We start from the raw sequence: 15,682 nt of genomic DNA on the forward strand, positions 1-15,682 counted from the left end.
CGTGGTGGTGGTGGGCGCACTTATTGTTGTTGCTCCTCCTCTGCACATGCAATGCAAATCAACATTACCTTCCTGTTACGGTACTCTTACCTGCAGTTTCAGGTCCTAACTCATTAATTCTTATCTCTAATGAGAAATAAATGATCAAGCAGACAGGGCCGAGTCCTACACATGGATCCATGGTCCTAATTTTCAGCTTCAACTATTGCTATTACAGCACAAGTACAATCTCATCCTGTTTTGGTTTTTCAACATTCCTTACAAAAAATTTCCAACATAAACAAGTATAGGGTACTTATTGTCCCTGTATTGGCATCACATTCATTTTCATTTTCTCCATCCCAGCAACAACAAAAGTTAAGAATATAGCATCCGAATAACGAGGCAAAAAATTATATAGAATCCATATAGACCTGTACAGAAAATCTAGTGCCAATGCCCTTTTCAAGACAAGCTAATGTTTTCTACAATCTAGAAGATATGTATGTAATCCAGAGCTCCACAAAAGAAAAAAAAATTAAAAATTAAAAATAAAAAATAAAAAAAAAATCCCTCAGTTTCCTGCATGTGCCGCAAATCTCAACTATATGGGGGTCATCTGAAGGCATCGGAATAGTAACAAATGTAATGATGGTAGTTTCCCTTGTTCTCAGCTTCTAAAGCTCATTTTGTCCCCAAGTCTAGGGGTGATGGTGCATTCTGCTCTCCAACCTCAAATCTGGATCGTCACTCCGGTCCGCATCAGAGTTTTTCCTCTGTGTATCGGCATCAGAATTAACTGATTGATTCCTTCTGCGTCTTCTATCCTGAAAATTCCGTGCACCATGCATATTAGGAACCAGACATTCTCCTGTAAGACAATTTATCTAAAAGCAACATGTTGCTAGCAACTCGCCTAGTTCTTCCAACAGTATTTACTATCATCACTTTTTTTAGAAATAAAATGCAACTTCCACAATTTTCTTTGGAATACAATTTAACTAATAATGCAACATATCAGGATCAAACCTCTCGAGGAAGAGGATACTCTTCTGCTTCAAGCATGCGAGCAACCTGACTCATCTTAGGTCTTTTATCAGCATCGGGATCAACACATCTCAAAGCAGTTAAAAGAGCCCGTTTAAGAGCACTAGTTGATGGTCTAGTCTCAATGTTAGGGTCAACTACTTCTTCTGAGCGTCTGAGTTGAACCATCATCTTTAACCACTCGACCATATTTACCTGAGATTTAACCGTGCAACTGATCATGTAAAAAAGAACTTCATATTGTCTTTGTGAAACCTATGCTGATAAAGAAGTGTTCTTAAGTACCTCAGGCTGAGGGCGACCATAATCAATTGGGTATCTTCCAGTAATTGCTTCTAAGAGCACAACACCAAAGCTATAAACATCACTCTTCTCATTCAGGAGGCCAGAGTTTGCATACTCTGGAGCAACATAACTGGAAGATTGTGCAAACAGGAGAAAAAGATGACATTAAACAATCACTTTTTTTAGTTTCTTGAATGATACAACTCCTTACTCGAGTAAAAACAATGCTAAAATAAAATGGAGAATGAATGATCTAGTAACAGTTGATTATAAAGGAATGCATAATTCTCACCCAAAGGTACCCATAACTCGAGTTGTGATATAACTTTTCCCATCACCTAGCAACTTGGCCAGACCAAAATCGGATATCTTCGCATCAAAGTTGTCATCAATCAGTATATTACTTGATTTTATGTCCCTATGCACGACTTTTGGTTCAATAGCCTCGTGCAAATATGCCAGCCTGTAACATTTAGTTTTGAGTAACAATTAAGGTTAAAACCAAGGTAAGCATTAACAATCAAGATTTAGTTAATGGCAGACTTACGCCTTGGCGGTGCCAAGAAGAATCTTTATGCGAGCCTCCCAGGTAAGATATCCCTTGTCAGACATATCTCCACGGAGCCATTGCTCCAAATTGCCATTATTGACGTATTCATAAACCAACAACCTGGATTTTATAGAAGAAAAATTTACAAAACAACGGTAAATATCTCTTCTTCTTTCTATTCAACGTATTATAAGAACATTAACACATAGACATAACAAAACTTGCAGAACTCTTCAAAACTAGGGAGTACATAAAACATGGTACCTTTGTGTTCCCTCGATACAGTACCCAAGAAGACGAACTAAGTTTTTATGCCGCACGTGACCAATGGCTTCAACTTCCACCCTGAAATCCTTGTCAGCTTGTCCCCTAAAGAAAAAAAAAAAGAATCATTACCAGCCAACATTACAAGCTGTGGACAGCATAAAACTAACAAAAGGACTAATCTTCACTGCAACATACGGATTGTTAAGAAGCTTTTTGACGGCTACAGGAGTCCCGTTAATCAGATTGCCTCTATAAACAACTCCATATCCACCATCACCAATAATATTATCCTTTGAAAACCGGTTAGTTGCAAGGTGTAGGTCCCTGAGAGTGAACCAATGACCCCAGCCTAGGCGCGAAAATTCAGGCAGGCCAGACAAAGGTGAAGGAGCTGTCAGAGGATTTGAAGAAGGCCTGTATGTAGATACTGTCCCAGTAGGTCCCTCTTCTCCTGGTTGAGATCCTTTAACATCCTTATCTACATGATTAAAAGAACCCGACTGACCGCTATCCTCTCCATTATCTACATTAAACAAACCCTTCTCTGAACCTTTGTCACTGAATTTCTCATTAAGGGTGTTACCATTGTTTGCAGAAGCTTGATCAACTCTTATCTCTTTAATTTCCTCTGAAACATATGGAACTTGGGTGAGAGGAAGCATCACATTCGCCCTTCTAGATTTCTTCCGAAAGCTAAGCCACAGTGATATGCTAAGGATAACTAAGAATACCACTCCTAAGCAAATTACAATAAGAACCCACAATTGCAGACCAATGTACTCTTTTGACAGAGTTTTGTTCAGATCAGAGGCCATCTTCACCTACACCAAGATGCCTGAAAACATGTTTAAGTAAAATAACTTAGAACCACAACCATCTAATAAAAAAACTGTTACATATTTTGCATTTATTCAAAATACCAATCAATTTATGACATAAAAAGAGAAACAAATGGCCAAGTAAATTTCACAGTAAACAAGTGCAGAGGGTAAAGCAAATATAGAAAGATAAGGAAAACTAAAGCAGACCTTGAACCACAATCAAGTTTCCAAAAAAAAGAACCCCAAAAGAGAGCCCTCAATCAGAGAGAGAAGCTTGAAGGAAAGCAAAGAGCTTTTTCTTTAAATCAAAGTCCACCGACTACCAAAAACTTATTTTTTTTTTCAAATAATAAACAAACATAAAAAATCAAATAGAATAAGAATAGGCATCACATTTCCAACACACACTCTACATTTGACAAATCATCACACACACATAAAACTGAACCAGATATCATATTTCCAACAAAAAATGATAATAATTTCAGCCATTATTTGACAGGATCAACCAAAAAATAAAAATAAAAACAAAAACTTCAAGCATTAATAAACGCAATGAAGAACAAATGAATCACAACAGACCTTGTTGAGAAAGTGCTGGTAAGAGACGAAAAGGGGGAAAAAAAGAAAGAAAAGAAGTTTAATTTAAGAGCTTGGATGTTTGTAAAGACTGTAGGAGGAAATCCCAGAAGAAACCATATTGAAAAGCTAGAAAAGGGGTTACAGCAATGTCAAAAAATGAAGGGATTTTTGTAGGGTTTCCATGTGAGAAGTGGGGATTTTGAGAAATGGGTATTGACCGGGGCAATGAGAAGAAGATGTGGAGTTGTCAGAGGTAGGTGATGAGGAAAGACATGCCTTACATTAAACAGTGAAATGGAAGCAGCTTACACAACACAACAACTGGAAGCTTTTTTTTTTTTTGTTTTTCTTTTGCTGTTTCTTCACTTTTCTTTTTTCATTGTCACAACTCATAACACTGCATATTATTGGAAAATAATTTATAAATTGAGTCTCAGATTCTTCTTCTTGATGAATTAAAAAAATAAAAAAAATCTTACAAATTAAGAACCCAATTGTGGAAAATGATTCTTTTTATTCTTTATTGTGCTTTCTGTAAATTTTAGTTTTTCAAGGTAGTAGTTTCATTTTTTAATCATTGAAAACTTTAACTTAAAAAATGAAAATATAAACAAAACAAGTGGGCAATGGTATGGTTGAAATCAAAGGGAGAATGATCCAAAAAAGAAATGACCATAAATTTCATCCTTGATACTTATTTTAGTTTGAGATTTTAATTTTACAGTGTTTTTGAAATAAAGGTAATTTTCTTTTAATATAGATTAGTAGATCTGCATGCATAGTCAAAGAAACAGACTGGACTCCAATACCAACAGGCTTTTGATTGACATTGTCATTGTTTTTCCTTAAACACCCTTGCTTTAGTTTCAAAATATTTAAATTAATAACATACAATCCCTTTAATCTTTCTTCTAGAGAGTAGGGACCATCTTCATACTAAGATGGATGGTGTCACGTATGTATGGGCATACATGGAGAGAAGATTGAGGAATCAAAGCATAGTCCCCCACAAAACAAAAAGATAAAAAAAGTAAAAAAAAAGAAAAGAAAAATAAGGTGGGTTGGAATTACAAAGATTGCAGAAGCATTCGTTCCAAGGCCAAATATCCCAAAATCATAATAATAATAGAAATAGAGAGAGGGTATAATTGCTGTAATAATGAAACCTTGGATGAATGAACGATGAACTGAGGAATGATGGATTGTTTCTGAATTACATAAATGTAAGAAACAAGGAACATCCAAATTTGGGTTTCAATAGATGTAATAACTGTGGCAGTGTTGAACTAATGAAAATGGTTTCAATCACAAAACTATTGTTTTCATCTTTCTCCCAACTCTCAACTCTTTTTTTTAATCTCAAGATTACATACATGTATTTTTATTTCTAATCCAATTCCATGTTTTATATATAAGTTGGGATCAAAAAAATTATCTCCAATCCTTTCATTATTCAACAAATTAACTTTTTTTTAAAAATTAATCACTGTTTATTTCTTTCGACAATTTATCTTACTTTTAATTGATATAATAATCTTCAATTTTTATATATTTTATAAGATTTATTCTGATTTAAAAAGTTCAATTAATTTAATCTTTAGTATTTAAACTTCTTTGAACTTGATATTAGTTCTAAATTTATTGATATCAAATAGGAATCAAAATGATAGAATTTGTAACTGTCGAAGATTAAATTTGTTATTATACCAATCATATGTAGGATAAATAGATGAACAAAAGTAAATTTGATAATTCATTACCGTTAGTTACTCGCATTTGAAAGAAGGATAAATATGTTAAATATCAATATTAAGTGAGATTAGGAAGGATTTTTTTTGCTTTTTTTTATAATAAAAAAATTGAGCGGTGAGAGGATTGAAAATGAAACTTAGAAATTACCTACCAAATGAGACCGTGATAATTAACAAAGTATTAAGCAATTGAAGCGAGTATAGTATAAATATTGTAAACTCAAGTAGATGGCACCCAAGGCAAGCCAAATCCAGATTGCTTCAGATAGCAGTTAGCAACAGAGATGTGATTTCTTTTTCTTATTGTTGTTATTATTTATCAATTATCATTATCAGTGTTAGATTTATAAAGAATGGGAGTGGTAAAAATCAATGATTATCTATTGCCACCTTGTTCATGCTTTGTGTATAAACAAACTAAAAGGTATCTCTATCTTATTCTTATCTACATATGCATTCACATCTTCCCTCCACCCAACATTTTATGTACCTAGCAGAGGTGGTGTCATTTTATATTCACGTGTCTACCATTTGCACCTTACAATATAGAATAGAATAAATCTAAAAGCAAAGAAAATGGCTATTTAGGAGTCTGACTTGGCCACCACGCTCATCACCTCTCTCACAGCTTTAGCCTCTCATATGCATCCGTGGCCGTGAAGATGAAGAAACACGCCTTCATCACCACATTGGATATTTCTTTCTGCGTTCGGGATTGACCCTCCTAACAATGTTATTTACACTCACGATAAGCGAGTGAAAGCATTTATGTAATAAATTTATAAAAAGCAAAATTGAGATAACTAATATTTTGATGTCTTGGGTTTAAATCTCATTATTCATTCATTTATATGGATATATATATTTCTAGCTTTTATAAAATAAAATGATATTTGATAATTTTCTAATTGAATCGGGTTGATGGCGGACATCAACTCAATTAACCCCTTAATTATAGTATAGATTTGACATATTTGATTTTTTACTTTTATAATGCTATTAACACATTCAAATTGGCAACATTGATAAAGTGATTGACATAAATATATTTGGCTAACATATAAATTTAATATTAATTAAACATGATTATTGAACTTTCTTGTGATCTTGATTAAGTAACCAAATAAGAATAGAAAATTCATTACTCTATGTACAAATAATATTATAAAAATAGAGAGACCAAATTAAAAGGATTAAATCTAAAATTTCCAAAACCATAATTAGACCTGGTTTTTCTATTGACTCAAATTTTGCCGCCTTTTAATTTGTAGGATTGTTGATTCTGGAAGGAAGCCCCTTGATTTCAACAGATAATTGCTTCAAGAGTTGTGTTACATGTTGTAGTTGATCAGGCTTTTGTTATTTTCGTTGCACAATTACTGTAAGTAAAAGTGGTCCGTCCTTCAAACTTGAAAGGTCAAACCATTTATTCCATTTTAAACATCAAATGGAGATAGCTATAGACTAGCTAGGCCCGGCCTCGCCCCAGAAGTCAAGGAAACCCCTCAAGTATACCCTGAGCTGTCTTAACTACAATATTTTATTAGTGTTCAAACAATGTGTTAAATGGGTGAAGGGGGGGGGGGAGATTCATAATCTTTATCATAGTTGAATGATTCAAGGTGTTTAGGTCATCAACTAGACATTTTACCTACCTATTCCTCTACTTGCTACTTCTAGACAACAGAACTAGTTGATATTATTTATAAATGCAACATGTTCAAATGCTCAATGCTTCAATGAAATTGAGGTTCTCAATTATTAATAACTGACTTAACCAAAACCGTCCAAATGTTTAAACGACTTTTGCTCGCCCCCTAGAAATAAAAAGGCAACTTCTGTATCTCACATTCATGGAAGCAAAAGAAGAAACTCTAAATTAAAACAATCTTGTACTAAAGCACAAGTGGGTAGCATTTACCTTGAAGGCTTTGATACGCTGCGGTAGTGGAAGGATGATTCTCTAAAGGGAAGTAAAAAAGATAACTGCTCTCATCATCTTCTCAATTACAATCTCTGTGAGCAAGACAAAATCTAACATCTGCTGTTTTCTAGTAATATGTCTAGAATATTTGACAAGTCTTGTTTGCTCTATACATAACACATCTGTATCATGTCCAACAGGCAATGGCAAATTATCCCACTCGTTCTCAGATGTTTCAACCTTACCAAAACTACAGTGTATAGTCACTAGTAGCACTTGTGAACCAAAAGCTAACCGAAGAAAGAGGGAAAGACACCGGAAATATTCTTTTCCATATCTAGCATGTGCTTATGTAGTCTAATATATCTACCAGAAGCCATAATCAAATGTATATAACACCTATGAAACTTTTGAATTTCGACCTACAACAGTAGCAGTCTAGGCAACTCTTAAACAACGCAAAGCATGTTTTATCAAGGATCAGTTCACACTTGCAGAAATAATCAAATCATTGTATCATTCAAAGAAAGAAATAAAGAGTTACGCAAACAAGCAATAAGCAAGAACCAACAATCCAAATGAGCAATATATATCAACCTAGACTTAAAAAAAAAACATTCAGGAATGTAAAATTTTGGCCAGCCACTCAAATCCATCAACCATCAACTATCTAAAATATGCAATCAAACTAAAACTCTAACCATTTCTTGTAATATTCACAGGTGATGGGAGAGATTATTCCATCAGGGGTGCAACGACTTATCTGCGGACAAACTCCACAAGGAACGGAAGCCAAGGCACCAAGCTTGGGTTCTCCTCCATAACCTCTCTTACCAGCACATTTATAGCAAGCTTTCCCAACTGGAATTGACGCAAACTCCCCCGTTCCAGTACTTCTCACTTCCATAACCTCATTATCCAAAACCAAAGCCTTCACAATCTCTTCAACCTGCTGTTTCGACAATTCAATCTGTGAAACATTGCTCCTCTTGATAGCATCCGCAATCCCTTCCAAAGTAGCAACTTTCAAACCATAAATCTTCCTCCAACACTGCTCTTTCAAAACATTAATGTACTCCTTGTCGAGGCTACCTTCAACATACCATGCCCCACCAGTTATTTCATTGGAAGGCTCAACCTCCGCGGACATATAATGCTTCTGTCTCCGGCTGTGGATGTTTTTCACTTCTTTTATGAGATTCTTAGATACCAGTGACTTAATACATTTGGCGATTAGGTTGCTGTGAAGATTAATTTCACGTTTCATGTCTTGTTGCGATATTCCCATGTCTTGCTTGCTTCGGATTACTTCATGAACAATTCGTTCTTGTTCTGTTACAGAATCAGAAACCGTATCCGGGCGTTTCCTTTTTGCATTCATTCTAACATATAAAAAATAAAATAAGAAATTAATTGAATATTAAATTATCAGAAAATATATATATACAAATTTTGTATAAATTTCTTATTGTTTTCACAGTAGCAGCATTGTCCGCCACTGCTAAAGACCTCAGTAGCACATCAATAGTGGCAGATCCTGGCTGCGAATAGCAGCGTAATGGATCAGTAACGGTTCACTATTTCTGCTAAACTGACGTCTTTAAAAAAACATTCACTTTCTCAACAAAGTAAACAGAGAGAAAGAAATGAGATGAGACAGAGTAACAGGCAGTATGATCAAAAAGGGAAAAAAGAATCAAATATAACAGAGTGATGCACTAGAAGCACGGACACACAAAACGGGTATGGCAGGACACGGCAATAAAAAATATTTTTTATATACTTTTATTTATTATACTAAAAAAAGGTAGGGTTATATAAAGCTTCATTTTCAATTTCAAAATGAAATTTGATGAACTTTTAAGTATGGTGACTTTGATTAATTGGGTGGGGATTTTTCAAATGAGACAGGCTAGGCCAAATGGCTAATAATGCAAGTGATCCTTAAGGTAACATTCAATATAACAAGAACTTTAATGCTCATTATTCGAGTACTAGCAACTCTGTTATATAGTTAAAACAAAAATTAGGACAGAACACCATTAAGATCCAAAAACGAACTGTGAGGAGAAAAAATAGAAAAACACAGCAAAAACAAGAATCTAAACCTATAGAAAATTCCAAGCACCAAAATTACAGTTTATCATTCCCCTTTCTATCTCCTTTTTCTTACAGTGCTTAATGCAAGAGAGACAAATTCGAGTTTTAATATTAACATCGCGTCCATTGTAACGTAAGCTTCGATTGTACCGAAAAAGAACACAGAGAAAACACATTTAGGTACAACTAATCCATGGAAATCATTGACCTATAATCTATATATTCATACTCAGATCATGTCAAGAAGCACTGAGCGTTGAATTTTAAATCAGACTTTTGGCCCTGTTTGTATCTTCCCACAGCTTTATTGAACTGCAACAATGTACTCGTATGTATGCAGCGCCGTCAACGACAACAGCTAAAAGGTTATCTGATTACACGAATTTGCAGTTCAAGAAAGCTGTGGAAGAATACGAATGGGTTATCGTATTCCGGCGTATCCGTGGCCTGTCGGACACCCGTACGACACCGGTACGAAGGCGGAATAGCCATGTCGTTGCTTCATGGTGATGCATAAAACTCAAAAAAAAGAAATCTCCAATGATTTTATATAGAAATCTAATTCCTAACTTAAGTTTAGGGTTTCTAAACTTACATGAATTAATTTCGCCGGAAACTTGAAAGGCAAGAGAGGGGTTAGGAGGCAGTGACAGAGTGGTGGTGAGAGAGGTTTGTTTGGAGGCGGGGAACGTGTGAAGTGAAGACGGAATAGAGATGGGAGTTTTACGGGAAACTATAATAAGGCTCTGTTAGGGAGGATTTTTTTCCTTATATTTGAAAAAAAGGGTAAACTATACATATAGTCACCTAACTATTAAAATTTTCATTTTAGGTTCCAAAAAGTTTTACAATTTAAGCACCCACGTTACATAGTTTGGTCATTTTGGTTCACGAGAAATTAATGTGGCAGTGAAAAAAATGATATAACAATAAATTTAACCCTAAACTTTGACATATATTAATTTGATCATAATTTTAAAAAATTAACCCTCAACCACATTTCTAACGTTGCTTCTTTTATTTTATTTTATTTATGTTATACTCAGGTGATTTTGTTAATACGAAAAATATTTTCTTTTAGAATATCAAATATCTTCTTAATCACATTTTTAGGCTTTAATGTAATTAAAGAATTTGCAAGTCAAATATTTTTTTATAAATAAGTATATTATTTTTTATAATATATAGCATAGATATGCAATCTCTATACTTCTTTTTCATAATTTTTTTATAGTAAGCATATTATAACACTTTAATCTAAAATGTAAATTCTTTTTTTATAATATACTTTTTGATCATAAAAATTTTCTAGATTTTAAATAATATAATTTGTGGTTATAATTTTATAAAATGCACATAATTTTTTATAATATAATTTTTTAAGATTTATAATATAAATTTAGAATTTTTCGTCATAATCATCTCAAATAGTTATACGTGTTTATGCTTATAATATAATTTTTATAATTTAAATTTATATAAAAAATAATTTCTGAAATTTAAATAATTTATGAGTGTTTGGAAAGTCATAACGTGAAACCCACCAATTCTTGGGAAATATAATTGGAAAATAATTACTTCAAATTTCACCTTCCCTCCTAAGAATTGGAAAATATAATTGGGATGCTCCAATTATACTCAATTAAGTAAAACACCCACCAATTTTTGTGTAATTACAAACAATTACAACACCTTAAAATAAAGATTGAGAAAGATGGCCCTGTAATTTTTGTTCTAACTTAGATAATACGTATGTGAACGAATGTTGCTTCATAAAACATTTTGATCAGTTAAGTTCAAGTAAGATCTGGAATAAGGGGGGAAAAAATAAAAATAAAAAAGTAGAAAAAATTTTGAATGAAAAACCTTAGAAGATTATAGTAAACAATAAAATATTAAAAAAATAAAAATACCTTAAATTTGCAAAGAAGTGCAAGTAGAAATCTAAAAGAAAAAATATTAGAATTAAAAATAAAAAGTAAGATATTTCTCTTAATGTGGCTTTCACGTTAAAATCATATTATCTCTTATAATTTAATATTTATAATTATTATCTCTTAAAATTTTCAAAATTACTTTTAATTTTTTTAAAAAAAAAGAAAATGAGCTTTTTGAAACATGAATAAAAATTAAATAAAAACACAAATGCCCAACTCGCTGGCAAATTTTAATGTACGTATATCTTATTATATTATATATTAATTTATATTCCCGTGCAAATATACCGGTGGCTGAAGGGTCAATGTTTGATCTCTCCTTTTTGAAGTTCGGTACTTTTGTGCCTTTTGCTGGGAAAGCCTAGGATTGCAGTTTCACAGATACAATCGAGTTACCGGATCTTCTTCTCCATTTCTCTTTCTGCATTGGGCTCTGAGCTTGGAAGAACTGGAGCTGTCACCTTCGGGGTCGCTGGCTGGCGTTCTAAAAGACTGGATACTGATTGCCCTTTCCTCTGTTGTTTTTTCGGAGTCTACCATAACTGGGCTCAATATTTGTCATTCACAAATGATCACAGCGAGGTCACAAATGCTCAGCAAGTTGGTAGCTGAGCACTAGTTTTATGATAAGCTCCAGTTCTGGTTCTAGGCTAACCCAGTCCAGATACCTATTTTTGGTTGAGATGAGCTTGGCCACAAAATTCATACATGTATATTCTAGAAAGTTAGAATAAAATATATCCCCCAAGGACATTTGAAAATTATAAGGAATTCACTTCAGAAATGACTTATTTCTAACCCTACAATAATCTTCAAAGTTCATCATTCAAATAATTCAACTGCTCCCATAAAATTTACAAAGACAACAAACACCACCAACCGTATATGCACATCTCAGGCAAGAATCAATCATATAAAATCGAAAAGCGAAAAACAGTCACATCCCTCAAACACCAACTTCCCAATACTCCCCACTCCTGTCTCTATTCAAGCATAAGCAGAACAAACCACTCACTTATTTGAAATGATCACCTTTTTACTGCGGGCTCCTTAGATATAACAATCTCCTCGAAGGTGCTGGTGGTGCCAATCCTGGAATATCTCTGATATCTTTGTTGTTCGGATTCACAATCTGAAATTTTTCCACATTGCAATTAGAAAATGGAAATTTTGCACGGTACCATCACAAACATTGTTAAGACTACATCTGAATCTCTCTTAATGTACTTAAAAGAACACAGTTAGAGTGGTTTAGTTTACTATTTAACCGTAACTAGTGACAAACATTTGTCACCTTCAACACTTCCATCTAGTCATATCACAAAAGAGTTGATAGAGCAGCTGTATATGTTTAGGGAAAATATCTCTGGAGGTCAAGTCCTCACAAATATCTCTTTAGAAAGGCTTTATTTTCATAAAAAAACACCACAGCACACCTCACACTTCCACTGTAATAAGTCATTAAGTTTAATAGACTACAAAATTGAAATCAGTAAGGGAAAAGAATACCTTCACAACTATGATGGCTATAACACCGCATACGATAAGAAAAAGAAATAGCATGATGCATTTATCAGTGGCTACCTGGAGGACGAAGAAACATATTTAATATGGCATAAAATAGTCAAATCGAACGAAGGTAGCATTTAGAGTGCAAACAATCAACTAACCTGCCTACCAATCTCCTTCACCAGCTGGGAGGCCTTCTTAATTGAAAACTGAATTGTATCCAGCTCATTTACAATACGGCCCATTTGATCAGTCTGTATAACTTCTATCAGTATACACATGCAACACAACAGCGTGAAGAAACAAAAAATAATAAGACAGCTTAATCTAACTTACTTGTCCTTTTAGAGTACCAGCAGTTTGAGTTCCTACTTCAATTGTTTGTTCAACAACCTGTGAATCATAAAGTTAAGAAAACAAAAGATGGCAACAACTAAGCTGAGGACTGCACAACTGAACAAAAAACTGTTTCAATTTACCTTTTTTGAGCGTTCAATGGCCTGATCAGTCTCATCCATTGTTTTCATCCCATGATCAACAAGCTCTTGGTTTGACATTGCTGTGCAAGTCATGCAATAGTAAGATAGTTTGATGAAAAAGTACAGTTAACCTCTACGCCGAGATTCTGTTGTTTTAAGTTCATAACTTTCAGTAAAGATAATGGACTAGATCAATTTTCTTGTAGCATCCAAAGTCAAGAATGCTTAGCCTTGTTCCCAAACTGTCCAACATTCAAAGAAGACTTCACATCCCAGTTTTCTAGGCAGTAGTTGATTGAAAATGCATATAGCATGACAATATATAAAATCAACTAAATCGGCAAAATCATAATTGATACAAGATACTTTGGTATTAGAATGTATTTAAATACATCAAATTAAAAGAAAAAACCAATGGCAGGTAATGAAAGCATACCCATCATTTTCATAACTAAGAGTCTTTGATCCAAAGTAAATGTTCTATATAAATCAAACTCAATGGAGGGTTAGAAGAAGTAAGATCTTACATGATGCCATTTTAACATTTTCATCAGCTGTAGGTTCACTGACTCCAGCTCCCATATCAAAGAGTTCAATTTTCTTGTTACCAAGGGTATTCATGTATCTGCAGTTATACACAGAAAGACATTAAAACTAAAAAAAGAAAAAAAGGCAGCCTCATCGGATTTTAAAGGCTGCACTCTACCACTTAAAAATTGGTTACATCCTACACTTGGAATACCAATTTTCAGACTTGGATATTCCCCAAACTTCACACATCAACTGACATTATTATAAATGAATCAAATTGAATTTCAGAAAACTAAAAATCACTGTATTCCCTTTAAAATAGGCGAACTTACGTTTTCCTCATAGCTACATACGAATTCAGTTCTTTGATCTGCCAAAAGAAAAATATAGATTAGAAGTCATAACACAAAAGGAATTTATATTAGGGGAGATAATTCAACAATAAACCAATATGACTACCCATTTAAACTCCCTCCACCAAGGGCAATCTTATTTCCTCAATTAAACCCTTTTAAGATATGATAACAAAAAACATTTGCTGACTTCCAGGCTACAAAAACACTCGATCATGCGTACTCCTTTTGTTGCCAACAGTAAGGAAATTAAAGGTTCGAAATTTTTTTTACCATAGACTGCTTCTCATCATTGAGTTGCTTGTTCACTTCGGGAGGATTTTTGCTTTCCTCATCTTTAATTTCACGATCAAACTCCTTGATTAATCTGCAACAACTCATTGAAGTTAGGAAATTAAATATCTCAAATACAATTAGCTTTCCTTGAAAAATGCAAAAACTAGGGCATACCTTTTACATTCCCTCATCTTGCCAGTAAGCTCTTCCAGCTGTTTGCTTTGCCTATTGGAATCTTTCATCTTATCCAGTCTCTGGAAGCCATTTCTGAAAGCAGTACATCAAGGTTTTAAAACATTTATCAAAATTTTAGAGCACGAACGACAACTCAAAACAACAAAGTTGAAATCTTGTCAAACACAAAAAAAAAACGAAGTCAAACACTGGTATGCTGAGAAACTGGTTGCAGATTTACATTACACGGTAATTAACAAAAATCCCCTTGTAGATTGGCTAAACCATTGGAGTAAGTAAACTAGTCAAAAGTAGAAGAAAGAGGGAGGAACATACGAAAGAGCACGGAAAAGATCGCGGATTTCGCCATGGATCTGCTCCAACTGAGGACTCATCTGCAACTCCGTGGTGGCCATCTAGTCCGCCGATTGAAGATTTTCAATTTCCCAAAAGTATTTCAGTTCTCATTCAAAACCCCCCACAGTACAAAATTCATAAAAAAAAAAAACATAAACACTCACTCCCACGCTGGGAATTTTTTTTCTTTTTTTCCCAAAATTTTCTCTATTTTTAGAAAAAAAAAGGGGAGAAATTTGGAAAAATGAAATTGAAAATTGAAGGGTTCTAGAGAGAGAGAGAGAGAACAAAAGTTAGGAGAAAAGCAACAAAGTGTGGAATGGAATTAAACTGTAACACAGAGAGAGATAACAAGAGAATCGCTGTCTCTGTGTGTCTTTTATTATTTTATTGTTATTAGATGATTTTTATTTTTCTGTGAAAATATATTATATGATTATTTTTGTAACTACCAACAAATAAAAACAAAGTATAATGTAGTAAATAAACTATGATATTTAAAAAAAATTACTATTAGTATTATTATGTACTTCAATATTTGTATTTGTATTTGTAATATACATACCTTAGTCGGCAGGTAAGGGTAATGTATTTGTATCTTTTTTTTCATTTTAATACTTATTTTATTTTAGTTAAAGTTGACCTCAAGTTTTTTAATAAATTAAATTATTAATTTTTTTTAAAAAAAGTTGAACTGTTATTTTTTAAACTGAAATATTGACTAAAACTTTTTAAGTTTTTAAACATAACAGCTTGTTGA

At 33.4% G+C, this 15,682-nt stretch overlaps 3 protein-coding genes across 8 annotated transcripts; all 3 read right to left on the bottom strand.

Moving 5' to 3' along the window:
- Window positions 1-377: 377 nt before the first annotated feature.
- Window positions 378-4,185, bottom strand: LOC107910527 (probable receptor-like protein kinase At5g18500). 6 transcript variants are annotated; one of them, XM_016838382.2, is made up of 8 exons: window positions 3,532-4,185; window positions 2,324-2,963; window positions 2,126-2,230; window positions 1,859-1,981; window positions 1,604-1,774; window positions 1,312-1,441; window positions 1,009-1,221; window positions 378-806 (listed from the first exon to the last, which is right to left on the bottom strand). In XM_016838382.2, the coding sequence occupies exons 2-8, from the start codon at window positions 2,941-2,943 to the stop codon at window positions 681-683; spliced, it is 1,488 nt and encodes a 495-aa protein (XP_016693871.1). In that variant the 5' UTR covers window positions 2,944-2,963; window positions 3,532-4,185; the 3' UTR covers window positions 378-680. The 6 variants fall into 6 exon arrangements, with proteins under 6 accessions (XP_016693871.1, XP_040944180.1, XP_040944177.1 ...); XM_041088246.1 differs by having other exon boundaries at window positions 4,011-4,075; XM_041088243.1 differs by having other exon boundaries at window positions 3,808-4,058.
- Window positions 4,186-7,655: 3,470 nt separating this feature from the next.
- Window positions 7,656-10,074, bottom strand: LOC107910529 (DNA-directed RNA polymerase III subunit RPC6). Its single transcript, XM_016838384.2, has 2 exons — window positions 9,902-10,074; window positions 7,656-8,588 (listed from the first exon to the last, which is right to left on the bottom strand). The coding sequence occupies exon 2, from the start codon at window positions 8,585-8,587 to the stop codon at window positions 7,895-7,897; it is 693 nt and encodes a 230-aa protein (XP_016693873.2). The 5' UTR covers window position 8,588; window positions 9,902-10,074; the 3' UTR covers window positions 7,656-7,894.
- Window positions 10,075-11,968: 1,894 nt separating this feature from the next.
- On the bottom strand, window positions 11,969-15,351 carry LOC107910526 (novel plant SNARE 13). The gene is made up of 10 exons (XM_016838379.2): window positions 14,902-15,351; window positions 14,566-14,658; window positions 14,389-14,482; window positions 14,095-14,132; window positions 13,759-13,856; window positions 13,232-13,311; window positions 13,089-13,145; window positions 12,914-13,006; window positions 12,753-12,827; window positions 11,969-12,375 (listed from the first exon to the last, which is right to left on the bottom strand). Exons 1-10 carry the CDS (start codon window positions 14,979-14,981, stop codon window positions 12,280-12,282), a joined length of 804 nt encoding a protein of 267 aa, XP_016693868.2. The 5' UTR covers window positions 14,982-15,351; the 3' UTR covers window positions 11,969-12,279.
- Between the last annotated feature and the right edge of the window lie 331 nt (window positions 15,352-15,682).

This window comes from Gossypium hirsutum, chromosome D02 (genome assembly GCF_007990345.1).
Source record: "Gossypium hirsutum isolate 1008001.06 chromosome D02, Gossypium_hirsutum_v2.1, whole genome shotgun sequence".
In the NCBI taxonomy this organism is placed as follows: domain Eukaryota; kingdom Viridiplantae; phylum Streptophyta; class Magnoliopsida; order Malvales; family Malvaceae; genus Gossypium; species Gossypium hirsutum.